This window comes from Populus trichocarpa, chromosome 16, assembly GCF_000002775.5.
Source record: "Populus trichocarpa isolate Nisqually-1 chromosome 16, P.trichocarpa_v4.1, whole genome shotgun sequence".
NCBI lineage: Eukaryota > Viridiplantae > Streptophyta > Magnoliopsida > Malpighiales > Salicaceae > Populus > Populus trichocarpa.
In genome coordinates, this window is record NC_037300.2 from 2,644,413 (window position 1) to 2,658,960 (window position 14,548).

The 14,548-nt window shown below is 36.4% G+C and overlaps 2 protein-coding genes and 1 pseudogene across 2 annotated transcripts; 1 reads left to right on the plus strand and 2 right to left on the minus strand.

Annotated features, from left to right (window-relative positions):
• The first annotated feature begins 462 nt into the window (after positions 1 to 462).
• On the plus strand, positions 463 to 6,293 carry LOC7458952 (uncharacterized). The gene is made up of 11 exons (XM_002322614.4): positions 463 to 920; positions 1,456 to 1,543; positions 1,726 to 1,817; positions 1,897 to 2,015; positions 3,004 to 3,119; positions 3,194 to 3,321; positions 3,414 to 3,500; positions 3,965 to 4,025; positions 4,108 to 4,148; positions 4,257 to 4,377; positions 5,829 to 6,293. The coding sequence occupies exons 1-11, from the start codon at positions 541 to 543 to the stop codon at positions 5,886 to 5,888; spliced, it is 1,293 nt and encodes a 430-aa protein (XP_002322650.1). The 5' UTR covers positions 463 to 540; the 3' UTR covers positions 5,889 to 6,293.
• A 303-nt stretch (positions 6,294 to 6,596) lies between these two features.
• LOC7483961 (U4/U6 small nuclear ribonucleoprotein PRP4-like protein) lies at positions 6,597 to 10,256 on the minus strand (annotated as a pseudogene).
• A 573-nt stretch (positions 10,257 to 10,829) lies between these two features.
• Positions 10,830 to 13,395, minus strand: LOC7483962 (uncharacterized). Its single transcript, XM_002323232.4, has 2 exons — positions 12,973 to 13,395; positions 10,830 to 12,055 (listed from the first exon to the last, which is right to left on the minus strand). The coding sequence occupies exons 1-2, from the start codon at positions 13,067 to 13,069 to the stop codon at positions 11,274 to 11,276; spliced, it is 879 nt and encodes a 292-aa protein (XP_002323268.4). The 5' UTR covers positions 13,070 to 13,395; the 3' UTR covers positions 10,830 to 11,273.
• Between the last annotated feature and the right edge of the window lie 1,153 nt (positions 13,396 to 14,548).

A 14,548-nucleotide genomic window follows, 5' to 3' on the forward strand; every position in this document is an offset into this window, starting at 1 on the left:
AATCATATCAGTGGTGAAGTGTTAATTGAAGCAGATTGCAAAATTGCTGCCAGTGAAATTCTGCAGAACAAGGACTGCTCCTACCGGGAAATCGATCCTTTTGTTGCTGACATTAAGGCCTTCTTACATGTAAATCCCAGAATTAGCTTTCATTGTATTAGCAGAACAGCATAACAAAGTTGCTGACTGGCTAGCAAAGACTACCAGTTTCGATTCCTGTCCTTTGCCCTGGATGCTTAGTGTTTAGACCTCCACCGGTGCTTAGAAATCAAAATTGGCCCAACAACTTCCTCACCCTGCTAGCGAAGTGTTGAAGCTTGAAACGATCAAAAGGTTGTTCTTGACTGTACTTCCTACGTGGCGACCTTTTTATCCAACGTGGCAACATTTGATTAGCTCCAATGACACCATTTTGAGAGAAAAAAAATAAAAAAAATAAACGTTTGTTATCTCTCCACACCCCTTCTTTAAAGTAGACAAAATTCACAACCAAAACAGAGAGAGAGAGAGAGAGAGAGCAGAGCAGAGCAGAGCAGAAGCATGGCAAGAAAAAGAGCTTCAAAGCCAACAACGACAACAGAAGACACAATAACAACAACAAAAGAAGCAATTCTCACAAACAACAAAGAAACGAAACGTCCTCAAGAAACAAACAATGACCAACCAATTGCGCCACCAAAAAAAGGATTCATTTTCAAGCTCTCTCTTTTACTAATAGCCCCGTATTTCTACTTGCTCTTTTTTCACTACCAGATCCAACATGACCTCATAAAACCTATTCTTATAAATGCTGGTCTTAGTCTTGTTGGGTTTTTTCTTACTGTTAAGATGATTCCTGTAGCTTCTAAATATGTTTTGAGAAGGAATTTGTTTGGTTATGATATCAACAAGAAGGGCACTCCTCAAGGCACTGTTAAAGTGTGAGTCTTTTTTGTTGGTTTTGTGTTTTTTTATTGATTTTATGATCTGGGTTTGGTTTTGATTGGGTTGGATTGATTGTGAGTCACCCTTATAAATTCAGCTCCTCGCGGTTTTGATTTATGGAAGTCTGTGATCTGAAGTTTTTGATAGAAATTGAGAAGCGGGGTTTTTGTTAGGTTCAATTTTGATTGCTATAGTTGAATGTAAATGTGAATTCTGCTTTTGTTTGATGCTAAATTTCGTTGGCTGTTTTTTATTCATCATTGATGGTTAGTTTTTTTATTTGACTTCTATATTCACTTACTGATTAAGTTCTGATGATTTGAAAATTAATTTTGGATTTGTGACTGTCTCCTATGTTGCATTGATTTGTTAGTTATATTTATACTTGGTCAAACTATAGAGTACAAGTTAGAGAATGAATGATTGGTATTTTAATTCTAAGAGATTAAACACTTTGACTTTGATTATTTAGCTGTTTTTGTGAATTTATTGGTTTCTTAATCAGATTTCCCACTTTTTCGTTTTCGGCAGGCCTGAGTCCTTGGGTATTGTTGTTGCGGTAGTCTTCATGGTTTTGACAATAGTGTTTCAGTTTTTTACCTTCGCGCCAGATTCCATTGTAAGAATCTTTAGCGATCTTATGCTGCAATTTTTTTACACCATTTTTATATCTTTACAGCAGATTTCTGATTTCGTGTTTCAAAGTGTGTGTTTTTGTTTACTTCCTCAATATTTATTCTGTTTTGTGGTTTCTATGGAGGCTTACTCTTGGATTTGTGTTCGTGATTTGTGATCATGCAGTGGCTTGTTGAGTACAATGCAGCATTAGCATCCATTTGCTTCATGACTCTACTCGGGTTCATAGATGATGTCCTTGATGTTCCATGGAGAGTGTGAGTGCATCGTGGTAGCATTGTTAAAGTTGATGCTTGATTGGATCCTAATGGCTTTTCTTATGTTTACTAAGAGCAGGAAATTAGTGCTTCCATCAATTGCTGCCCTTCCTTTGTTGATGGCATATGCTGGACATACAACTATCATTATACCAAAGCCTCTTATTCCATATGTTGGGCTCAAGTTGTTGGACCTGGGTATGTCCTCTAATTCAACAGTGTGAGATCATTGATTTTCATAATTGTTGCCCCCCCCCCCCCCTCTCACCCACATGCGCGCGCGTGCATGTGCTACTTTGCTAGGATTCTTTGTTATCATGAATATATATTTAATTTAGAAAACATACCTCTAATTTCATAGTAAATTAAAGATTTTTCATCACAAAACCTGAATTTCATTTTCAGTTGTATGAAAAGAAATAGAAACCATTGTTTCATAGAAATTTGATACATTGGCTGGAGTTATAAGGTCAATTATCAAGGAAGAGCCAACAATTTTTTTTTTCCTTTTGTCTGGATAAATTCAACATATAACACTGGAATGATCGTGCTGTAACTTCACTTCATATGTCATTTAAGCATCTTTGAATTGCAGAACACTCCATCTAGTCTTTGAGCTTCAACAACCATTTCAGTAACTATGAACCTTTTCCTACCTGTTATTTTCTTTTCCTTTTTTAGAGCACAGGATATTAAAATGAAATGTTTACTCAATAGATCTGAAACATGAGTGTTCATTGGAGAAATTTGTTATTTTGGTTGGTGATATTGAATTGGCAAGGTACTCCCATGCATAATAACAGTTCAAAGTGTGTATGCCACCTGTTTTGTATAAAGTGTGAAGCAAGGAGAAAGAGTGAATAGACGAATCAAATTCCTATACATTCAAAAACCTTGATTTTTCCAGAAGTATATTAGCATAGAGTGGTATTGGACTTCAGTTTTTGTAATTTGATCAGGAAGGAAATATAAAATCAAGTAGTACTTGTAAATGCTGTGGATAAAAGTCACAAACTGCTAACGGTGGAATTATGGGACTATTTGCTCAGGTTGTTGTTTGTCACGCTGAATGCAGATTTTGTGGTTGTGGAAGGGCATATCCCATGTAACATGTGTTTGTATAAGGGCATTTGAGACATTTATTCCAGCATATGCTTAATGGTTTTTTTCATTTTGTTTTTGACAGGATTTATATATAAGATTTACATGTGGTTTTTGGCAATTTTCTGCACAAATTGCATTAACATTCATGCTGGTATAAATGGCCTTGAAGTTGGTCAAACCGTTGTGATCGCATCTGCGGTAAGCATAAAGATTTGTAGAACAACTGGATTCTGACTCTCTTAGGGATCTGACACGGCTTAGCAATTTTATAGATTTTGATACATAATGTCATGCAAATTGGAGCATCTGCGGATCCTGAGTATCAACAGGCCCATGCATTCTCTGTGTATCTTGTCCAACCCTTACTGGCAACCTCCATGGCCTTGCTTTCTTACAATTGGTATTGACACTTGATTCTATTTATCAGGTTATTCTTGTACTGTTCTTTCTGTGTATTGAAGTAACGTTTATGTTTTTTTTAATGTTTGTTAGGTATCCTTCTTCAGTATTTGTTGGAGATACATATACATACTTTGCAGGGATGACAATGGCTGTTGTTGGAATTTTAGGCCATTTTAGGTGCGTCCTGCACCTTTTCATCTTTTTGTTGTTTTATTTCACAATATATTAGGGGAATAATTCATTTGACTCATCTCCATGCATGGGTAAAACTCAAGAACATAGCATTAAGAGTTTTGACTAGTGAATGTGATTGACTACCTGTCCAAACTCTTGATGTTGTGGAATCAATGTATTCTTCTACTAAACGTTTTTCAAATAAATATAACTTTCTTGTTAGAACTAGGTATGCTTGTCAGTTTGCACATTAGAAAATACCTATTGCTTTTCTGTACCTATTTTAACCATGCACTAGTTTTCCTTTTCTTATTATGCAATCTCATATCATATTATAGCTGATCAATTGTGCTATTAGGACAAAAATTGTCACATTCATCAAATATCCTGGGTTTTTCTACTTTGCATTCATCGATATGCCTATTCATAACCCCATGATTGATATTCCCCCCCCATTCTTTGAACAGTGAAACACTTCTGATTTTCTTTTTGGCACAAGTATTAAACTTCCTCTTGTCAGTCCCTCAGGTTTGATCTCATAACTCGTCTTCTCTCTAGCTTTTAAACTCTAATTACCCACTAAGGCATCTAATTTGTGGTTCTGCTTCAGCTTTTTGGCTTCAGGCATTGTCCACGACATCGTCTGCCTAGGTAAATTCTCTAATCTCTTGCTGCAAGCTTGCGCTTTAGGGAATTTCATGGGCCTTTGTCAATCTTCCATGGATGTCTTACTTGCATTAACTTTTTTTAATCTTTCAGGTTTGATCCTCAGACAGGACTTCTTACAGGAACAGATGACGGTACACTTGTTAATTTTTACTTGAGAATGTTCGGCAGGAAGTCAGAAAATTCACTTTGCGTGCATCTTCTTCTTGTTCAGGTGATTTATTTCTGTGTTAAATTTTCTCTCCTTTTACTCATGCACTGCGGGGAAGGGGCTTTTTCCCTCGTTGATGCTGGGTTTGGACTTCACTGTCCCATGCTTCTCACAATTTTGGGACCAGTGAGCACCACTGGCCGTAAGCAGGAGTTCCAAGCCACTTGATAATGGCTGCTGACTGAAAACCCACATAAACCAATATGTTTGTATGATACAGATAACCATCTCATTCAGCTATAACTAGGAAGATCTGGCTGAAATTGCTAAGCTTTACCATTGATACCTGAGTTTGCGTCCTTCCATTTTAAATTAAGTTTGCCTCATTTGATTGTAAACATGCAGGTTCCAAAGCAAACCATATAGAAATGCAGTTGCATTAATATTTTGAGACTAAATTATAGTTTAACCCCCTTAAGTTTTTCCCTATCTGAGATCACCCTCTGAACTAAAAATCCCTGATTTCATGTCTAAGCATTGCATTTTTTTAATGTGGCTCATCCATTAGGTTTTTATTTTATATTAACTTTTTATGTATATTTATGCATTAAGTTTTTCATATAATTACTACGGATATTCATTAAAAGAATTAGGAGAAGCCTTCTACTCTATGTCTCTCTTATATACAAATAAGTTCTGCTCATAATTCTCCACACCAAACATGTTCACCACCTTGTATATTTTTCATTATTACAAAACCATCATCATTTTTCTCTACCACAAATGCCAATCTCAGCACCAAGCATCTTTACCCCAAATACCTTATTGCTACTGCAAATTGCAACATGATTAGGCTTGTTTTGTTACTGAAGATTAAGAGGGTGATTGATGAATGATATATCAGTTGGACATCATTTATTTGATAGGATAAAGAAATAGTTGCTGCTTGTTAATATTTTTTTTAGCTTGTTCGAGCTGATTTTATAATTACTACAACATGGGATTTTTTTTCTGCCGTGATCAATGTTGGGTTTTTGTAGAAATAATAGATTTATGAAAGAAACAAATGAGGTCTGGATGTCTTCACACCAGATAGATTTTCTTTTATCTGTTGGTTGCTGAAAATGCTGGAGAGAAATTAGGATCTCCTGATGGATTTTTCAGTCTTGTTTTCATACAAATATGTTTCATTGAATTAATATAGCCAGTATTTTTTTTAAAAAAAAAAACAGTATTTTGTCGTTATCTTGTTAGCAAAAACCTAACCTCACTAACATCAAGGATGGCATTTCAATATTTAATTAGTTTAACAAAAATCAGGGAATTCTTGGTCAATGGGGTTGAATTAATTACATTTTAGCCATACTTTCAATTGTAATGATTTAGGAACTGCATTGACTTCCTATCTTGGTCCGAACAAAATTTCGGCATGGGTGTGTCATGCAAGATGGTTAGTCAGCACATGCGTTGTGATGACGTTGGCATGTGTACTTATTTGTTAGCTGTGTTTACAGGCACTCGGATGCTGCATATGTTTTGGGCTGAGGTATTTACTTACCGGTTGGTATAAATGATGCAACATGGTCAAAGAAGCGATCTTCAAGCTGTATTCATTAACATTCTTAAGGTTTTGCTTGCGGCATGGTTTGTTGTATGACTTGGCATCATGCTGTAAAGAGCAATACTGGTTACACGGAGGGCATGATTCAATGGAGGACATTTGCACTTCAAGCCGATGCCAGCATTTGTATGAAAGATGCATGGTGTTTTCCTGAGATTTGACTTTTAACACAATTTTGTAATTTGAATCTTTACGGGGAAGACTTGATAAAGATGGAGAAAGTGTTGAAGCTTGGTCTCGAAGTTACCACTGAATTGTTTCGGATGGTACACCTCTAGCTTCACCAACCCCATGTATTTTTTTTCTTTAATCCTTCTTTATTCAGAATCCAATTAGAAATACTATTGGCTTTGAGAAAGACTTGCTTAGATGTGTGAAAACAGCTGCTGTGTTCCGTAGCTATCTTTCTTCTTTTCTTAAAAACGATTTCCTCCGTCACTCAAAGACCAACTTATCAGTATCCTTCTTGCCCTGAGATCTCGTTTCTCTTTCTGATTTTTCCTGGAGTGAAACCATGAACATAAATGAGCAACAAGAATGAGAAGAGAGTCTAGACGTATCGATGACATTTCAGTTTTATGTACTAATAAAAAGTTTACTGCATGATTTTTACTCGATAAGAAAAGGCCTATTAAAGAAGTATGGGTGCTGACACAAGGAATAAATCCACCAACATCCCATCACATATTGATTGACTACGAAGTCAAGGAAAAAAGGGAAGCAGAAACCCTATTTTGGTCACCAAGGATGATTTTAAACTATACTATGAAAAAAAAATTCAATGGTTACAGTGAAGCAAGATATACAGAACTGCAAAATAACATTGAATTCCTCACAAATTCATGAGCATATTGCGGATAACATGCTCTACTATAATCGTAGAGGGAGACTTCAGGAGCACTGCACAATAAAGCCATCTGGTAGAAGTGAGATTTCACCTACAATAAGCAATGATCTCTTAGAGAGAAGAATGAAAAAAAAATGATTTCCTGAGGTTGGGTATTCCACTCAAAGCAGAGTTGGAAGTGCTATATTGACAATATTAGAATCCGCCAACAATTAACTTGTTTGCCAGAGAGAGTCCAAAGCCAACTCATTCAACCTCCATAGCATGCTTGTCATTGCTTCTGCTGGTATACAGCTTGATGGTTCGATCATGTGAGATAGTTGCAATATGATGTCCATCTGACACCAAGCAGCAATACTCATCCAACCAAAAATGAAGCGACGGGTAATTCATAAATTAGCAGCACAAAATGAGCTTTCCAGAGTCCAGAAGAGCAATTAGAATAATCATTTCAAAGACAATTCAAATGATCACCAGACAAGGCAAGCCAACCTTTCGCACACAGACACAAATGACACCTTATTATAATCGAGTAAATTGCAGAACAAGAATGACAAGGGAACATAGTTAATCCATATGCCCTTAACATAATAATTCATATAAGCAAAATTTTAATGAGGGCTACACTGAATCAGAAAGTACTTGGTATTTGAACTGTGGAAAGGAAAAGGAGTTTCACGTTCTTCTTCCTTTCAGGGAGGGTTAGGAAAATCCTATTGATTGCACCTCTCTCCAGACCTCTGAGTATCTCAGCATCAACTCCCACAACTGGATAAATAAAACATGACCATTAGCAACTTTCAAGGTGTTTCAGACGAAAATCCATAAGCATTCTCGCTCAGCAAGTATGATACCAACAGATAGCTACTGCCTCATTTCATATCTTTGTAATCAAATAAAACCAACTAAAATGCCAATTTTTGTTGCACAGAAATTGTAAATGCAATTGGCAGAAGCCGAAGATTATTTAGCAAAAAAGAAACTGTCAATATAAGGGGAAAAAAAACTTGGCAGACAGGAAACAGGGACAGATGATTTGAGCATGGACCACAGGTAATGGTGCAATGGCGCTAATGCATTGATATTAGCACATCAATTATGGTTTAAATAAGGTGAAACATACAAAAGATAAGTAGTTCATGCGAAGAGGTAAAATAATCAGAACTTTGGGAATATATCACTTATCTAAGTTCGGAAAGTTGCCTGCATTAATATTCAGAGATGTAACTTTGGCTTCATGAGCTGATAATGTCTTGACAGGTTTAAAATATCTGCCGGACCAAACCTGTTGAATACATGTATATTACAGAATAGAATAAATATAAGTTCGACGCATTCAGTTGTATGAAACAATCCACATGATTAGAAATAAACCAAACCTTAGCAGTCATGTCATACGATGATGTGACCAGATAACAGCCTTCTTGGGGCTCAAACTTGGGATACAGGATTTGAGTGGGCTGGTATGATATCCAGCAAATATTATCTTCACTGCCAGTTGCTGCATGATAGCCAAAGGGTGAAAAGCTGATTCCAAGAACCTGAAAATGATATGAATGATAAATACAGTCCACTTAACAACTATACTTTCCAAACAAACAAAAACAAGATTCCCATGAGAAAAAAGAGGATTCGGAAAGAGTCTCTAACCGGCTTGACATGGCCTTCCAATGCCATTGTACTTCTCCCAGTACGTAGGTTCCAAACACGTGCAATCCAATCCACAAGATACTGCTAATGATCCATCATGGTCGAAAGCTATTCCATAAAGACTCCGACTGTGATCTTCTTGAAGAAGCAGCTCCGTACCAGAATCTATATCTCAGTCTCCATGTCTTATCAAAGCTTGCGGTGCCCAGGTACTTCCCTGATGGATGGAAACCAATTTGAGCAAGACGATCTAGATGACCTTCAAACTTCTTCAGGAGAGAACCATCAGTGTTCCACAACCTTGCAGTTTGATCAGCAGATGCAGTTGCCAAGTGATTGTGCACAAGAGAGAAGGCGACATCAGTTGCACATTCTGTGTCCCCCTTTAAGGTAGAAAACTTTGTTACTTGAGGCACCCTCCATATTTTAGCAACTCCACTTAAAGAACTGCATAAGCTGAATAAAGCATGGAATCAGATCATGGAACGATCATGGTAACTGAGAGCAGGAAAGGGATAGTTTGCTAAACAAAATACTCGTACTTCACTTTATAAGTTATTGGGTATTGTCCAAGTAAGAAAGAATGACCATGCTGCCAGATGTGATATGTCATGTGGTGGAAGAAGAAAAAACCAACTGTTTACAAAACAAGCAGAAAAAGGATGACAACAAACAGAAATGGATTGGGTCGTGGATAGATAGAGAGAGGTAACAGGTAGCAAGCATTTCTCCATCACGAGAAAAGGTACAACCAGAGAGTGGCTGGTCATCTCCAAGTTCGCTGCTATTAAGACTCAAACTCTCTGCCTGCTTCAGAGCCAAATCAATGTCTGCATCTTCATCTCCACCCTCATCTGGGTCATCTCGTTTCTCCTTGCACGTTGGTTGAAGACGCATAGCAGCCTTGGAAATAAATTATTTTGCAATACCAATTCTAGCATCCAATAGCTCTTTTGACCCTTCAGTATAGAATGGATACTGAACCATTCCTTCCTCGGCATCTTTTGCTAATGCGGTAGATGCAGCCTCCTCTTCAACATGAGCTTTCATCAACTTCTCCAACTGCCCTTTAGAATCCAACCTTGCCATAAGCATCCTCAATCTGTCCCGTCTCTCCGTCTCCCTTTCTCCAAAACGAGTTACAGGCTCACCAAGCCGGCGACGATGAGTCCTAACCGCCATATCATTAGTAGGCACTGCCAGAGCAGCAGCACTCCACTTCATCATAAGCTCCTGCATTGCTTTTTCCTGCCTTTCTCTAACTAGTTTTATATATATATATATATATATATATTATGGACACACTCCTAGACACAGATGGGTGGTTACTCTCAAAAAGCCAAACTACTAGAAAAGCCCGTCAACTCGAGGTTTTCGGTCAATTGTATATTATATCTAGATTGAGAAATACAAGTAGTAGAATTCGAATTAGAAATGTCATTTCCTCTTAATTAACTCTTTACTACTTGACTATTATCAGTTAAGCTACTAGCTTACTTGTGTTCTCTGAATAGCTTCTGAAACTTCATAACCTCCAGTTGACCCCAGGATAGTTCCAGTGGGACGTAATTGATTTTGGTCAGAATCCGAGTCACTAGTCCTTATCTCACCACTTTGCACCCCAGGTGGTCGGATGGGGAAAGGCACTAATGGGCGAGGAGGAACTGTGAGTATCAGAGCATTAGGAGGCACAGCCGGTATTGATGGTGGGATTGCTAGTGGAATAGGACTAGTATTATCAATCATCAGTTCATCATCAGTGACAAAAGCAGAAGATTCTGCTGGTAAATTCGATGAATTGGGGTTTTCATGTTCAGCTGCCATGACAATCTAGCCAAGCAAAAAACTTAACAGTTAATAAAGCTAATGCTATTAATAACTGGGACCAGGATTCAAGTAAACAAAACCAAAAACACAAACCAGCTAAATAATTATCACATAAATTAAAAGATGAAAGAACTAAAATGAAGCTATTAATACGAAGGCCAATGGTCTATCCTTGTTATTCAATAAGAAACAGCTAGTCAATAAACATAATTATCAAAGCTATTTGTCGTCTTGGGCTGGAGACAATTTTCTAGACACTTTTAAATTTTAATGAATAATGTTAATCTTTTGAGAAAAGTATGTCATGAATTCATGTGATATAATTGCCTGTAATTTTGAGTAGTTATATAATGTGTACCGGTGTGAATTGATGAGACTTATAGACTAATCTAAAATGTTTTTAATGCATGGCATAATTTTATCCATGTCTGATAATTATTACGATTTGTCAGTACTTAACCTTGATCTTAAGTAAGAATATAGCTTCCACTCTAAACTTCAGGGCAACTACAATTGAAGACTATAAAGCTTCAAAATGCCATGGAAAGCTATGTTAGGAGCAGCAGCAAAGAAGAAAACAGCCTTTAAATACAAGAATCATCATCAGGATAACAAAAATAACAACCTCTCAATAGCATCCATGCAGAGACGGCAGGGGACATGATTCTGCCTCTAAAATTAGGATTAGAATCCTCATTACATGCATAAATATACCTATACTTGATAACATATCAAGAAACACTCTCATACTTCTTGAAGCAAACTACAAAACCGCAGCATAAAATCCAACATGACATTGAATTTGTCAAGTTGTTATCATCCTATTATATTGACTACCAGTATATGCTTCGATACACAACAAATAAAACAATAGGGAGACAAACCACCTAAGTTGTTGTATTATATACTTCACACTTGCAAAACTTTCTGCCCCGATTCAACCAAAGTACACAGGCAATCCACGAGGATTCTTGGAGTTCCACTGCCTTGAACAGTTTCTCCCAGAAGTAGCTGTCAATAAACAAAATTTACCCTCCTCCTCCCTCTTCCATGCCTCCACAATCCACGGTCTACTGGATATTCATCACCGTGAAACCTGGAGGTTTTATACCTTGACATGTGACGAACAGCACCTTCCCTCTTTTGGCCTTGCCCATCCCATGTTCCCCAGTCACCACCAGTGCCATCACTAACATTCTTCCGGTCATTATTAGCACCCCACTCACTGTTGCCCCAACCGCATGAATCATTCCAACAATTTCCCCATCCATCTTCGTTCATGGCTTCATTAGGAAGAGTAACACTCTTTTCCCAGGGAAAATCATCTTTGGTGACTTTATGGTTGAAATCCCCAAGTCCAGGATCCAATGCCAAATCAGGAACCTTTTGAAATTCCTCCTCAAGTTCCCCCCATCCAGCACATGAAAATGGCTGGTTCAAGAGTAGAGGATTGCCAATAATCACAACCTCCTCCCCTTTGCTAGTCTCATCAACATCTTTCGGTTCCCGCTCCAAGTCTAAAAGCAATTCAGGATCAACATTGGAGTTCCAATCAATTTGATCAATATAAATATCAGGATCAGGCAGTGATATGTTGCAAGGTAGGCCATTAATCTCTGCCCAAAATCGGTTTTTAGCATTGTGAAATGCCTCTTCACCAGCAGAGTCATTCCACTGAACTACATTCTCATAGAGATACATAAATCTTTGGGTTTCCAGGAGCTTCCTCCATGGAATTGAACCAACTGAATAGCAGAATCTCTTTTCCCATGATGGAACAGTTGGCTGCCAACTACCTGGAAAAAATAGAGCAAGAATATAAGGTAAACTACTCATAGACAAACAGAAAAAAAGCATCATTATTTCAAAGACAAGTAAGAAGAAAAACAACTTCATAAAGAGAGAGAACTGCAGAATTATTGCTGAAACCAGGTAGTGCCAAATATAGTGACAGAAGAAAGCCATAGAAAGGACAACAGAAATCTCTAAGAAGCAAAAAGAAACTACAAATATGACACAAACCTTGTATAAACCTAGCTAGGAACACCTAGACATTCATTCTTTCCCTGTCATGTTTTCTAGTTTCGGGGGCTTTTTTATGGAATTTGCATACATGTCTAAGAAAAATCCCAGATACATTTTAACATTTTCAAATTGTTCAGTTCTTGTCAGTGTAGTAAAATTCAGAACTTGAACGAATTCCCAAAACTGTGTATCTAAATCAACATTCACTGCTAAAATAGACCAGACCACCAGAAATTTCACAAAAAAACGCATATTTAATAAAGTAAAACACATCAACATAATTAGACTCTAAACAGAAACTGCACAAATCACCAAGCACCATACCCTGACGACAAGCACAGAAATCTAGAAAGCTACATCAGATTCTAACATTATCAAGAACCCCATAAAACAACCACCGATTCTAAACAAATTAAGGTGTACAAAATAATGATGCAATGACACAAACTAGAGAAAAAAATCCAACATGTTACAAGGCATCCTATTTTATCAAAGCCCCCAGCTGAAAGATACTATTTTTTTTCAAAAATATATGTATAAAAAAAAACATAACACGAAGAGCAATAACACTAAACAGAGGCTGCCACAACAAAATCTGAAAGAAAAAACATAATCTTTAACGAAAATCACAAAGCAACTCCTCGTGCAAGGCCTGGAAAAAAAAAATAAGGAAAAGAGCTCCGCATACCATGATGAGGAGGAGGTTTTCTACAACGTGATCTTGTTGTCCCTTGAACTTCTTGATGTTGATAAATTTCACCTCTCTGTCTCCTCCTGTTATTCATCCTCAAAAAATCCAAGAACTAAAAAAGACAGTTTTTTTAAACAAGAAACGGTGTTTGAAACTGAGTTTCAAGCAAAGAAAACACAGCAAGGAGTGAAAGATCAAAACCCTTTAACGAAAAAAAAAGGAGGGGTTTGTGGATTTATTTTCAGAGACTTGATTGATGAAAGAATAAATCTTGGTGGCTGAAGAATTGTAAGAATTTGAGGGAGGTTTGTTGAGGGTGATGGTGGTGGTGATCACAACTCAAAAGAAGGAAAGTTTCAATCTTTGTTTTTTAATTTTGGTTGTAAATGGTGGCGAGTATGGCAAGCCCCTAGTATTTGACCTTGTCTCGAGTATTTTATAGCCCCTTTTTTTTTTTTAATTTCTAATGTGGTCCCAAACTTGCCATGGAAGGGCCAAGTCACTGTAGGGATGTGCACAAGGACGACTCCATAATCAAATCCCACCCTCACTCACTCTTGATCTTTTCAATCAAATGTTTGCTTTGGCTTGTTGTGTAAATTTTGTTTGGAAGGGAATTATTGTTGTTTTATTTTTTTTATTTTTGGATTTTACAGCAAAAATAGGCAAGTTCTTCACTTATCAATCCACATATCATCATTAATAATCCAAATTTTAAGAAATTTTTTTTTTTGTGAAATTGGAGAAATGTGTATTGTCAAAGGTAGAATTTTTACAAAAACGAAATCCAAGTTCGAGTCTTCGCTCTTCTTTCTTTTGAGTGTTTAAATTGATGAGTCATTAATTAATCAATAGTAGTGCTGAACTTAAATTATATATTTATTTTGAATATTTAAAAAAACACATTCTACCATGAAATCAAACATCCTGTCGGAGTCACAGTCACAATTAGGCAGAAGAGTAGAGATTATTTAGGTTAAAACGTGCTGGGCATAGACAAATAATTAAGGGAAACATTTCCCATGAAAAGAAAATGTGAGGCAAACTGATTACACAAACTTGTAGTGAAAATTGCATTCTACCTGCCCTTTTGGATTTTCATCACTGGAAATGGTGTCCGATTCTTGTTCCTGCATTTTCTTGGTTAACATCAAATAGCATCCCTGTGAAAAAATATTTTTTAAAAAATAATCTCTCCCATAATATCAATACTAGCTAGCTAATCTATAAACTTCTTCTTGACCATTAAGTCTATCATTTAAATATTAAAATATGCATAGACTCTTTACAAATAAATATGATAGCAAAGGACTCTTCTTAGAAGTTATTTTTAAAAAAACAATTTGTTTAGAAATATATTTAAATAATAATTTTTAAAATTCAATTTTTATATTAACACAATAAAAAACAAAATTAACTTGAAGTAAAACAAATAAAAAATTTCAACTTTTTTTAAAAGTGCTTTTGAAACTTAAAAACAAACAAGTTCTAAATATCTATTTAGAAGAGTGGTAAATATTATGTTTCAAAATACTTTTTATTTAGAAATATATTAAAATAATATTTTTTTTAT